Source organism: Trichosurus vulpecula, chromosome 6 (assembly GCF_011100635.1).
Source record: "Trichosurus vulpecula isolate mTriVul1 chromosome 6, mTriVul1.pri, whole genome shotgun sequence".
NCBI classification, from domain to species: Eukaryota; Metazoa; Chordata; class Mammalia; order Diprotodontia; family Phalangeridae; genus Trichosurus; species Trichosurus vulpecula.
In genome coordinates this window covers 15,628,714-15,649,021 of record NC_050578.1, presented here as the reverse complement: position 1 = coordinate 15,649,021, position 20,308 = coordinate 15,628,714, and the positions used below count along the sequence as shown (strand labels likewise).

Sequence of the window (20,308 nt, the reverse complement as noted above, 5' to 3'; positions counted from 1 at the left end):
GGCTCTTCACTCCTGCTGTGATCTGCCACTTAATTCCTCCCACCAGGTGGGCCTGGGGCCAGAAGCAACTGCAGCTCTAGCTCTGTAGCTTCCCCACCTCTGCTGCCCCTGGGGCGGTGGCTGAACCTCGAACTCTGTCTACTCCTGCAGCTTTTCCCACTAACCTTCTCTGTTGTCTTTGGTGTTTTGGGGTTGAGATGTCTGGTAACTGCTGCAGCTCACTGATTTAGGGTGCTAGGACATGCTCCGCCTGGCTCCTGGTCTGGTTAGTCCACACCACCCATGCTGGGCTCTGCTCCGCTCCCCAGCTCCGTGCGGGATAGACCTCACCCAGAGACCATCCAGGCTGTTCTGGCCTGGAGCCCTACTTCCCTCTGCTATTTTGTGGGTTCGGCAGTTATAGAATTGGTTCGGAGCCATTTTTTATAGGTTTTTGGAGTGACTTGGCGGGGAGCTCACAGTAGTCCCTGCTTTCCAGCCGCCATATTGGTTCTGCCGGCCCCTCTATCCCTGCCCCCCGTAGAGGGAGATTCTTACTGGGCAATTGGGCAATCCCTACAATGAAAGATAGTTCCAGTGTGTGCTCTATACTTATATAAGAACATGTCTCTCTGAATAAAATGCAATTTCTTGGAGAGTAGGGATTATTCCATTTTTTGCATTTGTATCCTCAGACCTCAGTGAGGTGCCCGGCACATAGTAGGTGTTCAATAAGTCCTTGTTGAGCAGTTGAATGACTGATTGATATGGCAACCTTGCTGTCTTTGGTTGATGTAAATCATTGTTGGGCTAGTGTTAGTGACTGTTGGGCTGGTATTAAAAGCAGCTACTATGGTTTTTACCAGCAAAGTAATATTCACTGTCTGCTAGCACCCTATGACTGAGATAGCAGAGAAGAATTTTTTGACTAGCAATACGTATTTCTTTCTGTGCAATACCCTTCTTAAAGTCCTAATTATGTCTGAGCCTATGGAAATTTGCCAGAGGACAAAAGCTCCAGAAGGCCCAACCACTGGAATTTTTCAGTGAACCAGCTGATGTGGATTAATATGCCCTAAATCTTTTCACTGTATTTTGAAGGCATCAAGCAGTGTGAGAGAATTTCTGAATGCAGCAATGAAAGTATTTAGTTGTGTGCATCGAAGCCAGGCACAGACTGTAACAAGAGCCAAAATCCTGCAGAGAGCTAATGATCATTTTGAAGCTCACGATTTGCTGCATAGTTGGGGTTAGAACAGTTTGACTTTGCTGGCTCATTCACTTCTGTCTACAAAACTACTCAGATTTTCCCTTCATCTTGCCACCTCCCCAAGTTGCATAGCTAGCTAGGGATATGGATAAATTGATAGATGAATGGGTATATAAGTACAACTAGGTGGTGCAGTGGCTAGAGCTCTGGGCTTGAAACCAGCAAGAACTGAGTTCAAATCTGGCCACAGACTCTTACTAGCTATATAACCCTCTTAACATCTATTTGTCCCAATTTCTTAGTATGTAAAATGAGGGTAATAATAATGACTTCTGTCATTGCCTGGCACAAAGCAGTTACTATATAAGTGCTAGGTAGTAGCAGTATTAGTAATAGGCACAGGTAGCTATAGGTGGCAAAGTGGATAGAGTGCTACACCTGGAGTGAAGAAGACTCATCTTCTTGAGTCCAAGTCTCACCTTAGATGCTTACTTGCTGTGTGACCCTGGGCAAGTCTTTTGACCTTGTCTGCCTCAGGTCCTCATCTGTAAAATGAGTTGGAGAAGATATGGCAAACCACTGCAGTATCTTTGCCAAGAAAAGCTCAAAGGGGTCACAAAGAGTTGCTGTATTGTTAATGTATTTTTTTGCTTCATGGGAAGATCTTTCCCATCCATTAATAGGCCCATGTGACCTGCTTGAGTCACACGGAAGCCTAAGTCACATGAGCCTGAGTCACAAGGGTTGTGATTCCCTCGGACCCTGAAGAAGTATATATATACTCCAAGGTTAGCATTTTGCTTTGGGGCTCACTCATGGGAAGAGTGTTCATGTGATATAGCCAGATAAGACTCTAGGTAGCCATTAAGGAGCCACCCCCCAGCTTTGAAAACCCAGATGTTGGTGCTTCTCTCTCTCTGGTAACTATGTATGTATTGCTATGGTCAAACAGTTATAATCTTGTCTGTTGATTTGTGTTATTTACTCAGTTTATATAATTTCTGCTTGTATTTGTTCTGAATATCAGGATGCTGATTTTTCCCCTGAAGTAAGTGAATGGTATATGTGTGTGTGTGTGTGTGTGTGTGTGTGTATGTATGTATGTGTGTGTGTATATGTATGTATATGAGTGTGTGTATGTATGTGTATGTATATATACATATATATAAAATCAAACATATGTATACATATGTGCATATGTATACATATGTTTGATTTTATTAAAGTAAGATTGTTGGCCCCTTTAGAGTTGCTTTCCTTTATAAAAGCAGATCGAATAACCTGTGCTAGCAGCCCTCCTGTGTGCTGGTGTTATTGGTCTAATGCCCCCACAGCAGCTGCACAGCAACATTGTTGTTATAGTTGGACACAACTTAAAACAACTGAATGGATAGTAGTAGTAGTAATATTATCATCATTATTGTTGTCATTACATGCACGTATGCATAAACAAACATGTATGAATACATATCTAGACACACCCATGTGTAGCCAGAATGGACTTTGTTTTCTTTGAATGACTCAGCTTGCCTCATTGAGCTTCCCTGGACGCTGGGGCTTGCTCTTCCGGGGCAGGACCAGAGCTTCCTGTGTGATGAGTCGTGGCACTGGCTGAGGGGAGGTGTGTTAACGTGGTCTACGCTGGGGGAGGGGCCAAGTCAAGAACCAATCGGCCCTGGTCGTTCAGGCGGCGCTTGATGATGTCAAAAACTCTATAAGAGGGGAGAGGACAGCTTGAAGATCCTCCTTTCCTTTTCCGGTTGGAGCCAGAGACGCCTACAGCCGAAGCTGAGCTGCCGGTAGCAGAGCTGACTGGAGGCTAGTGGGTAATCTTCTTACCGTAGAGGGGAAGCATGTATACGATTTTGCCTTATACCATCTCGCTTCTCTGTGGCCTCCTATTTACCCTTGTGAGGCGGACTTATTGGGCCTGGAAACTTTTGATGAAAATATCAAAATGGGGACGCTGGTTTGTGGGCTTGTTACTGTGGAGTGTAAATACATGCTTTAGTTCTCCTGCCTTCTGCCTAGAGAATTCCTTATATCTTACGGTTCCGGACCTTTTAGGCACATATGAGATTCTCTTTGAAATCATAAATTCTGCCTTCATAATATACCATGTACATGTTTTGAGTGTATGAGTGCATAACTATACACATACATATATACCTGCATGTCTTTGTGATGCATGCTAGCGACTACAACCTGCTTCCTCATCTCTGACCTTATTTTCAATCTGTGAACATCCTGCACCCCCAAAACAAAAATGCAGCATTTTAGCAACCAGTGATTTGCCTGGGAATGTTCTTTACCATTTTATGCCTGTTCTGAGCTAAAAGATGTCACAAAGAATCAATAAGATCACAGATTCATGGAAGAGCTGGACACAGATCATCAAATTTAATCACTTTATTTTCTGGACAAGAAAATGGAGACTTAGAGAAGAAAAAGTGCTTGTCTAAGGTCACATAACCTGTTATTAGCAGAACTGGGACTAGGACTTTGGTCTCCCCATCTCAAATTGCAGTGTTTGAAATATCTGCTTAATCTTCTCTTTATTTGTGTGTGCCAACAACTCTTCTGGAAGATAGAAGGAGCATTTTTTTTGGAAAAGCTTGCTACAGACTTTGGTGCTACTTATTCCTTCAATTAAACAAGTGATTTTTAAGCAGCTACTATGTACCAGGCAATTTACTATGCCCTGGAGATAGAAAACAAAGAATTAAACAATCCCTGCTCACTAGCGGCTTGCATTGTAATGGGGTTACAAATACATAGAAAATATATAGATAAGGTATAAACAAAAAGTGGAAAAAATATGTACATTTATAGATAAGGTTGTTTAGAAAGGAGGTGTACTAGAAATTGAGGTGTTCAGTAAAAGTTTCATCTTGATGATGCTGTCTGAGTTGTAAATTAAAGAGAAGAATTTTATAAGACAGAGACAAGGAGGGAATGCATTATAAGAATACAGGATGGCAAGGCAAAGATTCCAATATAGAAGAAAGGGTGAGGAACAGAGAGAAGTCCATTTTGGCCAAGTGTCAGAATGTAAGAGAGAGAGAGTAATATCCCCTAAAAAAGGTAGGCTGGGGCCAGGTTGTATAGGATTTTGAAAGCTAAACAGAAGAGTTTATTTTTATGCTAAAGGCAAATGGAAGTCACTAGAATGGGTGAGTCACGAGATCAGATCTGAATTACTACTTTCCTACTTTATAGAGTGGATTCTTACTCCCCTAAGTCAGGTCTTAGCTCCTCTTTGACTTGGTAACTAATCTCCTAGAATTCCCATAGCTAAAAATCCCATCATCCTGCAGCCCACCAACAGATGGTTGATCATTTGTTCAGTTATTTTCCAGTTGTGTGGTTTTCTTGGCAAAGATACTGGAGTGGTTGGCCATTTTACAGATGAGAAACTAAGGCTAGTAAATGTCTGGGGCTGGATTTGAATTTATGAAGATGGGTCTTCCTAACTCCACTGTCTACTCTGTCCATTGCACCACCTAGCTGCTCTTGCCTAGGCTAACCCACATAGAGCCCATTCCTGGGCCTATACTAAAAGACTTTCCAGCATAATAGGACAAGCTAGACCTTGCACTTGGCTGGCTGAGTCTGCAGTCAATTCTATAGCGTGATGAGGCCACAGAAGAGGACTTGACTGAAGAGAGAATGTTCCTATAATTATAATAATGACAAATCATATCTTCCCTACTGAAAATGTCTTTAGAGTCCCAATCCTGGGGTGATAGTGAGATCTCAAAGGCCACAGCAGTAGAGCTCAAGCCCTAGGATTTTTCACCAAGGTCAAAAGATTTCATGTGGGGTTCATGTGATATATCATTATACAAAGGAAAAGATTCAGAGAGGTGGCTAAGAAATCACAATTTTCCAAATGGTAGTTAACAACATAATATTTTAAGGCTTACAAACTCCTCACAACAATTCTTAGAGGTAGGTGCTATTATTATCCCTATTATACAAACAGGGAAACTGAGATGGAAAGTGGCGAAGTAGCTTATCCAGGGGTCACATTGCTAGCAATTGTCTAAGGTAGAATTAAACCTCAAGTTGCCATGAGTCCAAGTCCAGTGTTCAATCCACTGTTCCACCATAGCAGATTGCCGCAGTGTTTCTTCCTTTTTTTCTGAATATTATCTTTTCTCTGTGTGAGAGTACTGAGACAGTATTCTCTCCTGCCAATATGATCACCTCTTTTCAGACTCTTTTGAGGACTCTATCCACATAATGGCTTGTAAATATGGGTGTTCTCAAGACACTGATCTCTTTGTCTGTTTATATATATTCTGACTAGGTGAACTCATCACCACCCATAGACTCAGTTTTAATCTCTTTGCTGATGACTCTCAGTTTTATATATCCATCCCCAGTTGTTTTCCTGAGCCTCAGCTGTAAATCACAAAACGCCCATTAGACATATCAGATTGAATATCTTATAGACATCTCAAACTCAACATGTCCAAGACAGAGTTCATTGTCTTTCCACTCAAACTCATCAATCATTTGAACTGCCCTATTTTTAATGAGCAAAGTACCATCCTTCTAGTCTCAACTGTTTGTTACTCTGGTGTCATTCTTGATTCCTTAATCTAGCTGGCATTATCCTCAGATCCAATCACCTGCCAGATGTTACCTGTTCTACCTCCACAATATCTCACACCCATTCTCTTTTCACTAGTCACATAGTCCTTTATGACCTCTAGCATAGACCGTTGCAATTGATTTTTAATTGACTCCATTGGCTGAAGTTTCTCTCTATTCTAAGCATCCTCTAAATGGCTAAGAAGGTTATTTTCCTTAAGCATAGATATGACCATGTCATTTCCCTTCCAAATAAAATTACAGTGGATTCTTATTGCCCTAGAATAGATACAAATTAATTTACTTGACTTTTTTATTTTTAATATAATTTTCTATTTTATTTTACTTTTTTTTCAAACAACAAATATATTTTTTCTCTCTCTCTCCTATTTCACCCTCCCCACTGGAAGAGAAGCCTAATCCTTGTAAAAAATTAACACAGTCAAAATAAATTCCCACATTGGCCATGTCCAAAATATATGTTTCATTTTGCACCTATGCTCTATCACTTCTCTGTCAAAAAGTGCATCACTGGTCTTCTGGAATCATGATTGATCATTGCTTTGATTAGAGTCCTCAAGTTTTTCAAAGATATTTGTCTTTACAATGTCCAATGGTCTTATAGACAAGAGGATGGAATCTCAGAGATGGCCTGCCATTTCCCTGTAAAATATAGTGAGAGTTACCAGCTAGAGAAGGATGGAAGCCCAGGTTTTCTTACTCCACTCCTTCTATTCTTTTTTTAAAATTTTTATTTATTTTACTTTTAATTTATGAAATAAAACAAGCATTTCCATAACATCTTATAATAAAAAAGATGACTACACATGAAACTACAAATGTATTATGTACAAATTGCTATTCTTTTTGAATATTTAATAAAGTTATCATGTAAATTTCTTTCTTTCCTTTCTTATCCCCATCATCCTAAAAGCTCTTGGCTTTTAAGTCTGTTCAAAACCATCCTCCAACCTACGTTTTTAGCTTTATTACACATCATTCCCCTCCATGTATACTATAGAGCCACCGAAAACTGAATTTGTTAATATTCTTCATACATAACACTCTAGCTCAATGCTATTGTATTGGGTGTCCTCTATGTTTAGAATGCATCTTTCAAGGCTCAACTCAAGCAATACTTTTCTTGGTTCTTCCAACTGTTAGTACTTTCTCACCCTAAGCTCTTTGTATTTATATTTTTTTTATTTATTCTACATATATTTATAAAAATTCTTGTCTTCTTTGCTAATACAATGTAAGCCCCTCGAGATAAAATTGTTTAGGGTATACCCAACGTCAGTACCCTCTCAGTTCAAACTCAATGTTGGGACAAAGTGAGATTTTCACAAGTTGTTGAACAGTTAACCAAGGGTTTAACAAGGCTTCTCTGGATGCACTACACACACACACACACACAGTCTCCATATGGAATCATGTCTGGTCAGCAAAGCAGGTTATGATGGGTCATGATATTCAGAAATCCATCAAGTAAGAGGGTCCCTAATTCGATGTAGGTGGGAGTTTTTATGCTCTTCAGTGACCAGGAAAGGAGACAGGTGCTTATCAATTCCCATTTTTTTTTAGCTTTTTGGAAAATCTAATTCTTGTTGCAGAGAAACATAGGGACCCTGATCCTATTACACAAGGAATATTTCATCTTTATTCACAGTTCCTGACACATAGTAGGTTCTTTAGTAGAGGATATAAAGGCCTGGGGTCACAATGAATAAGACATGACTGAACAACTGAACAACAACTTGATGAAGCAGCATAAAATGAACAATTTTTAAAGACCTAAGAACTCTGATGAATACAACGAACAACCATAATTCCAAAAGATTGATGATGAAGACTATCTTTATCCTGACAGAAAGACAATGGAATCAAGATATAGAATGATACACACTTTTTTGGGCATGAACAACATAGGAATTTGTTTTGCTTGAATATACATCTTCTTTATAAAAGTTTTGTTTTCCTTTTCTTCTGATGGGTTACTTATTTACTGAAGTTACTTATTTACTGAAAAAAATAAAATTTATTTTGAAAATTTTCATTCATTTCAAATAGTTGTATTAGTACAATATTGTGATTAATATTAATAAATGTTTACTTAATGCATTAATTTATGAACAAGAGCTGTTATTTAGATAGGTAAATGGAGTCCCCACATCAGTGAAATAACAAACGTGCTGTAGTACTAATGTCAGTTCTCAATCACAGAGAGCTTTGTATATTTATAGTGCTCTTTCTTCACAGCTGCCACATTAGGAAGAAAACTCCCAGTATTATGGTCTCCATTGTAAAGATAAGGAAACCATCCTTCAGAAAGGTCAAGAGAGTATGTAATTCGAAGTCCCTTAACAGAGCATCAACTTGACCCCAGGTCTTCTGATTGTGTTGTTGTTCGGTCATCAACTCTTAGTGACCCCATTTGGGGTTTTCTTGGCAAAGATACTGGAGTGGTTTGCCCTTTCCTTCTCCAGCTCATTCTACAGAGGAAGAATCAAGGCAAACAGGGTTAAGTGACTTTTCCAAGGTCACATAGCTATTAAGTATCTGGTGCCATATTTAAACTTAGGTCATCCTGACTCTAGGCACTTTATCTATTATGCCACCTACCTGCTCCATTTCTGTTATTAGGCCCCGAGTTATTTCCTCTATAAACTTTTACCTAGTATTGGTGTTTACTTTATTTTCCTTTTTCAGGCCCTCCAGTTAATGTCACATGCAATATATTCATAAACAGCTTTGGATCCATTGCAGAGACAACCATGGTAAGCCATTTGACATCAGTAAAATGTTTCAACTCCAAATGTGGAGTCATTTAAGTAACAAGCTGTTAATGATGCATGTATATATGCCTATATATGTATGCACATATATTAATATTAAATAGCTGGTATAGTTAAATCACAATAAACAATATTTTTATTCAAGCTATTTTAAAGAACAATTATAAATGCAATGAAAATTTTTCTTTCTGTATTAATAAGTCTGTATTCTAATGCTTAAAATCCCAGAAAAATACCTGAAGTTTTGACATATAAATCAATAACATTGCTTATTGATTCAAAATAGTTCATGGTCTCTTGTTTAAATAAATTGATTTAAATGGCTAGTAATTTCTAGTTTCTAATTCAGTTAAGCTTTTATTTACTTGTCCATTATAATATCTATAGGATTTACATACTGTTCTTCCATGTGATAAGAAAATTAGCATTACATTTTAGTATTACAAATCAATGTATACATATTTTGAGTTGTATGTAGTTTTATAATATAATATCAATAGGAAGCTAGAGCATATGTGTGTGTGTGTGTGTGCGTGTGCGTGTGTGTGTGTGTGTGTATACATATATATATTTTAAAGGAGTAATGAATGTTATACATCCCAATCTGTTAGGGTTATACTTTATTTACAAGATTATATTGTATGTATGTTGTCCTCTGGGAGTCTCGCACCATGCTTTGGCCATAAACAACAAAACTTTGACCTCGGTTGCAGAAACTGATATTTTGCAAAATCATGCCAGAGTAAATGTTTTGTATATAAAATGGAGACATAGTTAAAAAACCTAGCTTAACTATAATAAGAATTATAGAAATATTAGTTATATTATAATAAAATATCTTAAACATTTCAATTCAAATATTTTGAACTTGATTTTAGATGACATATTAAAATAAAATGAAATTCTTGTTCAAGTTTGTAATAAGTTGGAAAAATAGGTCACAGACAATGATTTTGTCCCAGGAAAAGATATAATTCTTTTTCTTTTAAAATGAAATATTTTAGTATAGAACCATAATAAGTATATGTGTAACTGCCTTTCTGTCTCTATTTACTTATCTCTGTAACTAGGATTTTGTCTGCCTTGGACTATGATTATTCTTTCCTAAAAGATGAATTTTCAAAATGGCCCTCAATAGTAGCATGGTCACAACTGCTACCTAGAGGTTACTGTTGCTCTCTAAGCATAGTGAGAAAAAATCTGCCTTTGTCCTTCTGCCTAGAACTTACCAAAGGAGTAAGAACTTCCTGTAGCTTAAAACAGCAACTAGCAGTGTTGTCCATCACAGATGATGATTCATATATTTAAATTTTTCCCAATAATGGTGTTGAATTACCCTAAACCATTCACATGTTCTTCACCGGTTTCCTGTGGGACAAAGAACAGGTCTTTGCCAAGATGACTGAACAGGTTTACAATTATTATAGCTGGGCATGGGGTTGTCTTTTTTTGTCCTTGTGACAAAAACTGGATCATTTAGAGACTGGACCCATACTCGGGACCTCATTGGCACTGTTCCCTAGCCAAAGGAGTTTTATTTAACATTTGCAAACCTGAACACCAAGATAATTGTTCAGATATGGATGTAATGAGGTCTTTGAGATGATGCTTGATGATTATGGCAATGGTGGAAGGGGCCATTGAATGAGCAGTAGGGTTTCTGCTATTATGTTTCCATGAGAGTTACTTGTTCAGCATAGTAGGACTTGGGGAATGAGGGTGAAGGGAAGATATAATTTCTTACTGCAATTGCTGAAAAGCATCATATCCAATTACTTTCACAAATGAATGCAATCAAATGTAATGGAAAGAACATGCAGGAATATTATTTTTCAGTTATTCCCCAGTAAGTGAGCTGCCACTTTATTTCCAGCTTTTTGCTACCATGGAGTGTTATTATGGATATTTGATTATATATTTGATCTGTGTTTTCTGCTTCTGACTTTCCTGGGGATATTTATCTAGTGAAATCATTAGGACAAGTGTATGAATGTATACTTGAATCACTTTTTCTTGTGTAATTCCAAATTGATGCCCAGAATTATTGGGCCACTTGAGTTCCACGAACAGAGGTAGTAATATGTCTGTATGATCACAGCCTCTCTGACATCATTGTTCCATCTCATTGTTCATCTTCAACATTTAGAGGGAGATCAGAGGGACACGGAAAAGGGAGCTGACCTTTGAGTCAAGAGGACTCAAATCCAGCCCAAATACTGACTAGCTGTGTGGCCCTCTGCAAGTCCCTTAATCTCTGTCAGCCTCAGTTTCATTATGTTGTGAAGATAAAATAATTTAATATTTGAAAATGCTTCAAAAACCTTAAGCTGCTATTATCCTAGCTATTATTCTGCAAGTTATGAGGGAAAACCTTGAAGTTGATTTAATTATTTTTAAATTATTAATTCTTTGGAGCATGTTTGCAATTGATTATGTTTTGCAAGTATTCCTTTGAAAATTTTGTTCTTATCACTTGGTGTTTCATCAATCTGGCTAGCAGCTGCTGTGGGGGGTGTAAAATCAACAACAACCAGCTCACAGAATGCTGCAAAACCCAGGTCCTTTTGCTCTGCTTAGCTAAGGAAAGCAACATTAAGGGTTGACAGGTTTACTTTAATCCAGCATACAGATATCATTCACTTAGTTCAGGGGAAAAAGCCAGCACCTTGAATTTCAGAACAAATACAAACAAATTACAAACATTGACAGACAGACCAAATACAATTCATAGCTACCAACATCTAAGTTCAGCCCAGGAGCTCATAACAAGGGCTGGCCCAGAGTCACGTGTGCCACCACTGCTGTGGGTCAGAGCTCCGAAAAAGAGAAAGCCAACCCCTGGTTTTTTATCTTTTTCAGGGTCAAGGGTGAGTCACACATGTAACTCACCCACACGACCTAAAATCATCCCAAAGAGGTGACTTAAACCCACGTGGTCTAAAAGCTTTTGATGTCACAAACATGTCTCTCAAACCCATGTAAACTAGGCTTTCCCTTGAGGCAAGGGGGTCATCAAGGACTCCCAATTTAATCAAGGAAATAAAGGCCAAACTCTTCAAGGGCACTTGGGTGAACTAAGTTCTAAGAGCCCATTTTAATTGCCAATACACTTGACCTCACATCTTGATTAATTCTTGATATTAGTAATTTATGTCGGTTTCCTATGCATTTTGTATAGCAGACTTTTATCATCGATATTTATTGCATATGTATTACCCACATTAGAGTTTCTATTATCTTCATTTATTTCATTTGAGTAAAAAAATTAACTTTATGCAACAAAAAGTAGTTTGTCTTCCTTTATGCCCTCTAATCCTTATTTGGTTAAAAATTCTCTCCCTAGTCACTATTTCAATGTATTTATCAAAGTCCACGATAACCTTAATAGGAACAAAACTTCAAGGCCAAATTAAAAAATCTTCCAAATATATTTGGGGTAAATGTTTTATGGTCTGATGGGAATGCTCAGATCTTAAGGCTCTCCTGGACTTCTTCTGACTGAAGTTTTAGTATAGGCTTCAAGTGAAAAAAGGTGAGTTTTATCAATGACAACAGATGAAAGTCTCTGGTCTTTGAATTCTTTGCCCAGTGGTTAATTAGTTAATTCATATTTTTCTTCTTGTTTTTCTTTTAATATCAAAATGTCTATACTGCACTATAGAGAAATTAATAACAATCTGTCCAATTTGCAAATCCCTCTAAATGTTTTGCTTATTCTGTAAGGATTAATATGTCTCTATTACAGCAGGAGTTTGTCAGTTCTTGGTGTTGTTTTTCAATTTTAGATTGCATTTTCCTTTGTGCTTCCTAATGATGGACCTTGATACTATTGCCTTCCTTATACCAACAGCTATGACAAAATCGCTAACCCATTATTGAAATGCATTTTTAAAAGCTTCAGCTTTTGTCAGTTTCTTTGAAGCTATAGCTGTACTTTAAGCCTACAGAATTAAAAATACAACAAAAGAAAGCAATGAAATGCGTGTGTATACCACAAAATCTAACACTGAATTGTCAGGGAACTAACTAAAGATGGAGAAACCAGTCCCACGTGATTTTATCTAGTCAAATAGATGGTTTGAGTCAGTCTAGTGTCAATGACACGTGACCATTGCTGCCACAAAATTAAACTATTATAAAATTATTGATTGTCATGAGTTTTCCTGACACTGCTGGTGACACCATAGCAAAGAATTTCAGGTCTCTTTTCTCTTCTCTAGCCTCTTCCCCTAGGATCCACACTCCTCTGCAATCACTCATTTCCTCCTACTCAAAAATCAAGGCTAAATTGACTCAACAGCCTCAAAAGGCCCTATGAGCACAATATCCTTGCAATACTACCATGCAGTTACCTCCAAAAGACTATACCTGAAACCATAGGTACCACCAGAAATAGAGGACCCAGATTGTGAGAAAGAGGTATAGGAGTGTTAAAGGCAAGAGTAAAAGAGACTGTGGGCTAGTGAGTTAATCTCTAGGCATTTTTTATGTAAGAATTACCTTTTGGTAGATTTTTTTTAAATATTCCTCTTCTGACTTTTACCCTCACCCATTCTTCTACCTTGACCTTGCATTTTCATATTTTTTGGTTCCCAGCACTTGGCACAAAGTTAATACTTAATAAGAATTTGTTGAATGATTCTTTTCATTGTAATATTTGCTCTTTTTGGGGACATTTTACTAGTTTGATTAAGAGTTAAGAGGGGAAACTGAGTGCTGTATTAAGCTTCACTTTACCATCTTAATCCAACTTAGCTTAAAAGACTTTTTTTTCTTTCCCCCTAATTCATAGTTTATATTCCTTTAATCAAAATTATCATGCCAATTAAGCAGATAGGTTGTGAAATGGATAGGACATTAAGCCTGGAGTCAGGAAGACCTGAGTTCGAATTCAATCTCACACACTTAATGGCTGTGTAACCCTGGAAAAATCACTTAACCACTGTTTCCTCAAACATACAATAAGGATTAAAAGTACAGCCTACCTCAAAAGTTTGTTGGGATGATTAAATGAGATAATATTTGTAAAGCCTTGAGAATAGTGCCTGCTACATAATAGGCATTAAATAAATATTTATTCCTTTCCCTTCCCTTCATAACATAATTATATCATTACTATAATAATTACATAATGAGAAACAATCTTGCTATAAACTAAATGGTTAGAATTATTTTATTTGGAGAGAATAAGCCATTGATACCTCAGGAGTATATGTTACTTTTGTTGTCAATTACTCAGAATTTATCTTAATCTCTTTATTTAAAAATCGCTGTCTTTAAATCAAGTTAAAACACTTGATTTAAATCCCCCAAAGTATAAATCCCTTTCCAATTTTCTTTCCTCCTGAATGCTTAATGCAATTAAGTGATTGCATTTTCAAAATGAGAAAGTGGTATACAACTTTGCTTGTAACTATCCACAAACATCTTTTTTTCTTGTAACTTTATTTAAAAAAAATACTAACTCCTCTTCTAGGAATAGTTTACATCCTCAGTCTGATCAGCACAATCAATCTTCCTCTTACATTTAACAACTTACCAAATATGCTAAACTCCCTCTGGTGGTCTGCGTTTCCCTGATATGCAATATTTACTTACAGATTTTAATTGTGTCTCTATTCCCATTAAAAGCTATTCTTTATAGTCTTCTCTCATGTAGAAATCCTATTTAGTCAGTTTATTTTTAGCAGAGGCAAAATAATATGCAAGCAAAATTTTGTTCACAATCCATTCTTGGCAACAGATTAATTCTTTCAATAGTTGAATCTTTTTTTCTACAACATAAGCTCATTTCTTTTAGTGCCAAAATTATATACCTTTTCTAATGTTTATCTAATTAACTTCCTATAGTATCAGCCATTTGTTCAGTCAGGGAGTGATCTGCTGTTCTTGTCATATTGCCATTGAGGATTCTTTCCAATAATGGAGTAAGCAATACTCTATTTTCCATATTTCCTTAACATGCAATCCATATGTTAATGTTCTAGTATTAAGATGAGGAGCACTGAAAAATAACATTTTTAAAAGTCTAAATAATAACTGAGGGGCTTGGAACATCGGGAACAATAAATTGCAACATTATTTTAATAGATCTGTCATTTCATTGATATGAGTATTTTTTTTATTAATTTAGATCTCAAGGAATTCAAGCTCTTTCATCCATGGGATTCTTGTTCATATTGTTCCAGAGATTCTCCACAAAGGATTCATCCAAGAGTCTTGAATTTTCTTGAACCATATCCCTCTCTGAGCATGAAATTTCCTCAATGATCTCCCTTATTCCAGTTCTTGTAGGACATCTTTGTTAGAAATGTGCTGTAGCTTATTTATATTCCTCATGGGTCACTCACAAATTTAACTGCTAACAGATTGTAGGGCTTCAAGATTTATATCCACAGGGGCAGCTAGGTGGCGCAGTGAGTAGAGCACCAGTCCTGGAGTCAGGAGGACATGAGTTCAAATCCAGCCTCAGACACTTGACACATGTACTTGCAGCGTGACCTTGGGCAAGTCACTTAACCCCAATTGCCCTGCCAAAAAGCAAAAAGAAAAAAAAATTTATATCCATAGAAAGTCACCAAAACATTTATATTGAAAAGATGAATCTTCATGCCAGAATGTAAGCCTAAGATCATTAAAGGCACTGAGTTCAACCCATCCTTTTCCTTCCTCCTATTCAATTCTTAACCTAATTTGTTATATATCTGTAGTACATACTCAGCATATATAATGATGTATTGACTATACAGCATAATCTGGATAATAACTATCACATTTTTATTGTATGGATTGTTAATCATCTTTTTTAATGTAAACTTCTTGAAAGCAAACACAGTTTCATTTTTGTCTTTGTGTCTCCAGCACAGTACTAAGAACACAGTATTTAATAAATGCTTATTAATTGGTCTATTAAATAATAATACATCTCATTAAGAGGATACATTGTAGGTTCTGGGGAAATTTGTACAATATCATCCATCAAAAGGAACATCAATATACTTCAACATCTGCTTTGTATTTTTTTTTTGGACCCTGGAGAGTTTCCTCCAGAGAATCCATAATGATGGTGGACACATTCAGCAAGCATATAGCTTTGCTTGATATTAATAATTAGAAAGTCTTTGAAGAGTTTTCTCTGCAGTCACATTTTCAAGGAATCAAGTATGGTCTACATATATGAATGAGACATTTTGCCCTGCTAAAATAGCCTTCTAGAACCAAGGAATACCTACATATCATAATAAGGATTAGAGTAGGAAAGAGCTTTTCATCCCCAAGAGCAGAAAACTGATTGGTTTCCAAGGGATTTGACAGGGATGATTAAAATATCGCATACATGTCATTTTAGGGTCCTTTTGCTCTCTTGAGGGGAAATAATTTTATATATTGTTATTATAAAAAATTGCCAGAAAATGTATATAAATATATGTCAAACAATTATCCTCTTATATAGGAAGGGATCAAAAAGTTATCTAATCTATTACCTTTTTCTAGGCAGGATCTCAATTATCCTAGACTAGAGATTCTTAATGCTTTTGTGTCATGTATCCCTTCACAGAATAATCTTTTGAAATGTATAATGAGAAACACATGAGATTCCAAAGGAAATAAAGACATATATTTTCCCATATAAGTTAATGGACCCCCTGAAATATATCCATGGACCCCATATTAAAAACTCCTGTCTTAGAGGATACACACAAAATACCTTCTTTTCAGAAAATAATGCATGTCCAAACAACACTTTATTCATCATACATTCTTCCCATTTCTTTTGGAAGAGGCAATATAATATATAGGAAATGGGATTGATTCGGGGAATAAACACCATGTTTAAATCCTGCCTCTTACATTTATTAGCTTCTTGGCTCCAGTCAAGTCAACTGACTTCTCTGAACCTCATTTTCTTCATCCATAAAATGAAGCTAATACCTTGTGTGTATAATACCTACTACACAAGGCTGTTGTAAATATCAAACAAGATAATTTAAAGCCATATGCAAATGGTGGGCATTATTATTATTTATTACTATTAGGATAGAAATGGATTATTCCTCAACAATTCCTCATTTTATACCTCATTATTATATGTCATAACCCTTTCCCAGACTAGTTTTCTCAATTTCAAGTAAAATGGTTCTTCCTTTAGATTTTCCTTATAGGTTTTTTTCCCCAAAGTCTTTTTTGATCATCATTGATGTTTTTTTCTATAATGACTAAGCTCAAAATAACAAACGTATGAACAAGACTAAGGTGTAGCATTCCTGCCCAAGATCCTTCCAAACGTTCAAGTTTACACTGGAGGACATCCAAAAGAAGGTAGTGTATAAATTATTCCAGATGATAGAACTTTCATCTTACATGCCCGTATTCCCTACCAGAGCCTTTGCAACTTATCTTTCCCCCAGAGTGATCCTCGACACTGATACCATAACAGACAAAAACCAGGCTAGTACACAACTATACCCAACATGACCATCTTGTGATGAAATCTGTGTACTTTCATCCCTATTCTGTTTCATGATCTGCCCTGGCAATTCTAATCTTGGATCACGGAATTAACACTGACCTAGACACCTACACAGAATGAAGTCACAGTTAACATAGGCTGATAACTCTGCTCAGCTAGATTGTCTTCTTACAATCAAATTTTTAAAAAAGAGATTTGTAGTTGACTAGAACTATAATTTTTAAGCCCTTCAACTTTGTAGCTGAAGTAAGTGAAGATTCAGAAGGCAAAGTGATTTCCCCAAGGTCATACATACAACCAGATAAAGCTGGTGTCCCAGTCTACTGGGATCCACCTCAGGAATTTAAGGGAGCATAAAAAGCACATGCTTTTAACTCCACATTGATGTGAAAATAGATGCATGCAATGCCCATACAATGTTTTTACAGAAAGTGCTTCAAGATCAGTAAATTAGACATTCTTTGATAGAGTTCATAAAGTGGTCTAAGAATCATTTAGAATAATGGAGGTTCATTCTACCATTTAAAAAATGTAAAGGATAATTAGTCTAAGACTCAAATAAGTCTCATAATAATGTTTTAACTACCTAATGGCAGTAGTCAGAATATATGCTTTTATACCTGATTAAAGGACTTAACATGGTGCCTGGTGCATACTAAGTACTTAGTAAATGCTATTAATTATTTGATTATTTGACTCTGTGATACTTCTGCTCAGGAAGCTTCCATGACTCCTCATTGTCATTAGGTTAAAATATAACCTTCTCTCTTTGGCATTTAAAGCTCCTTATCATTTAACCCCAACCTATCTTTCCAGGCTGCGTGCACATTATTCCTTCATATAATCTATGCACTAATGGTTTGAGTCTAAACAAACAGGCCTGTATATGTGACTTTCTGTGCCTTTAAATAAGCTACCCAAATGCCTATGTCTCCTTAGGTATGCTTCTTAGCACCCTTAAGTCCTTTCAAGGCCTAACTCAAGAGCCAGTAAGTCTTTTCTCATTTGCCTCACTGCATCAATAACTCCCCTCATTTATGTTTTTTGGGGCTTTGGAGGGCAGGGGGCAAAACAGGGGAGGCATGGAATAAATATTCTATAATTAATTCTGTTTTAACATGTATCTCTGAGGTGGAATATATGCTCCTTGAGGTCAGGGTATGTCTCCCTCTTTGTATTTGAATATTCATCACCAACAGCAGTGTCTAGAATAGATACCTAATAGTATTTGAATTTATTTTCAGCAACGTGAACTGAATGTTAAACACTATCTTAGTGTCTCTCTCTGGCATAAATTGAGTCCTTTAGAGAGCCACACCTACTTCTTCATATTTCTCTGAAACAATGAGTGTGATTCCGTAAAAAGCCCCAACACTCCACCTTTAGGTACAACCAGTGCTTAAAGTAACCAATGGTGAGGTGGGATGTCAACCTACTTCTTTTCAGGGGGATCTGAAAATATCCTACCAGCTTTTAGAGGGTTAAGCCCATTCCTGTATGGGAAAAAATCCCACTTTCTCACTTTTTCCTATAAAGTATTAAATAAAAAAAGAAGCCATGTTAGTATCTGTCATGTCTAGACTCTTAGTTTTAAGCACATATTATTCAGTCTAGATGCGCCATGGTCTAGTTGCCATTAATTTATTGTACTGTGTGGGCATGTGGCATAGCAGAGAGCAGACCTTAGAATCAGAACAATCTGGATTAATGTTGAACATGGACTGATTATACAACCGTGGGCAGGTTATTTAACATCTTAGTGCCCGCAGCCAACTTTGAAAACTATAAATTACAGAACTGGTGCTGACCTGCATTGTTAGAGAGAGTTTCCTCCTCCAGGGTTTCTTCTACCAATAAAACCACAGGTATATACCTTATATTACTGCAACAAGAATGCTATTTCTGGAGCAGGAGTGATGAATATATTCACTACATGAACAAACAAACATTTAAGAAATGCCTGCTGCATTTACAATCTTATTAAGGAGATAAGATATTTAGGCAGTCATTCAACAAAAATTTATTACATATCTACTGTGTAGAAAAACAATTCAAATTTGACTATAATTACATATAAGAAATACTAATAAAATGGTATGAGAGTTGAGAGAGGGTAAGAAATCATATCTTCCTAGGAGTGTGTTGGTAATCAAAATGGGCTCCTTAGCACTTAATTCAACAAGTGCCCTTGAAGAGTTTGGCCTTTGTTTCCTTTGATTAATTCAGTGTCTTTGATTGAATCTTACTAGGTGCTAAGCCCCAGGCCCAAACCCCTATTAGGTGTAAAACTTTAGTGGGTGTGGATTGGCAACTAAGGTGGGGCCCAAGGTGGGGCTAACTCCAGGGAGGGCCTAGTTTACATGTCTGGGAGAGCAGAGGCTTTTAGACCATGTGGGTTTAAGTCCACCTCTTTGTGATGATTCTAGGTCACGTGGGTGAGTCGCACATGTGACTCACCCCTGACCCTGAAAAAGATATAAAAACCAGGGGTTGGCTGTCTGTTCTTTGGAGCTCTACCTGCAGCAGTGGTGGCGCGAGTGACTCTGGGCCAGCCCTTGTTCTGAGCTCCCGGGCTGAACCTAGATGTTGGCAACTATGAATCTGTATTGGGTCTGTCTGTTGATGTTTGTAACTTGTATTTTGATCTGAAGTTCAGGGTGCTGGCTTTTTCCCCTGAACTAAGTGAATGCTGTCTGTATGCTGAATTAAAGTAAGCTTGTCAACCCCTTCAACCTTGCTTTCCTTATTAAAGCAGATCAAAAGAACCTGTGCTTTCCCAGCTTGCTGGCAGCTTTCTGGGTGCTGGCTGTAGGTGGATATTACACCCCCACAGAAGCTGCTAGCTGGATTGTTGAAACAAGGAGTTTCAGAGCAAAGATCATGAAGGAGTTGTCATTGGAGTTGCAACTTAAATGTCAGTGTTTCAGCAAATAGGAAAGAAGGAGGGAGCATTTCATTCCCTGAGAAAAGGCACCAAAGCAAGTGAAAGATGATGAACAGTCCAATTTGTCTAGAATGCATCAAAGGAGAAAGTGTTTTAAAGTCAGTCATGGAAAGTTTCTTAAAAATAGACCACCTGTGCTCCTATCTTTTTTCCAAATTCTTGGATATTCCCATGTGGCTTTTAGTTTTGCTAAGCAGCTTGAGAATTCAGGTTTGTGGGATTTTTGAAATGGAAAATGAGGAACATTGAAAGATTATACTGTCTTGGAGGCAATGCTTAAGGCATAAACAGCTGTGGAGCTCTCCTCTGCT

At 37.1% G+C, this 20,308-nt stretch overlaps 1 protein-coding gene across 1 annotated transcript in view; it reads left to right on the top strand.

The window, feature by feature from the left end:
• The window catches only part of GLRA3 (glycine receptor alpha 3), a 139,338-nt gene that overhangs the window by 12,622 nt on the left and 106,408 nt on the right, over nt 1-20,308 (top strand). Inside the window, exon 2 of the mRNA XM_036764004.1 lies at nt 8,498-8,565. Within this exon, the coding sequence (XP_036619899.1) occupies nt 8,498-8,565 (68 nt within the window). The remainder of the gene's footprint in view (nt 1-8,497; nt 8,566-20,308) is intronic.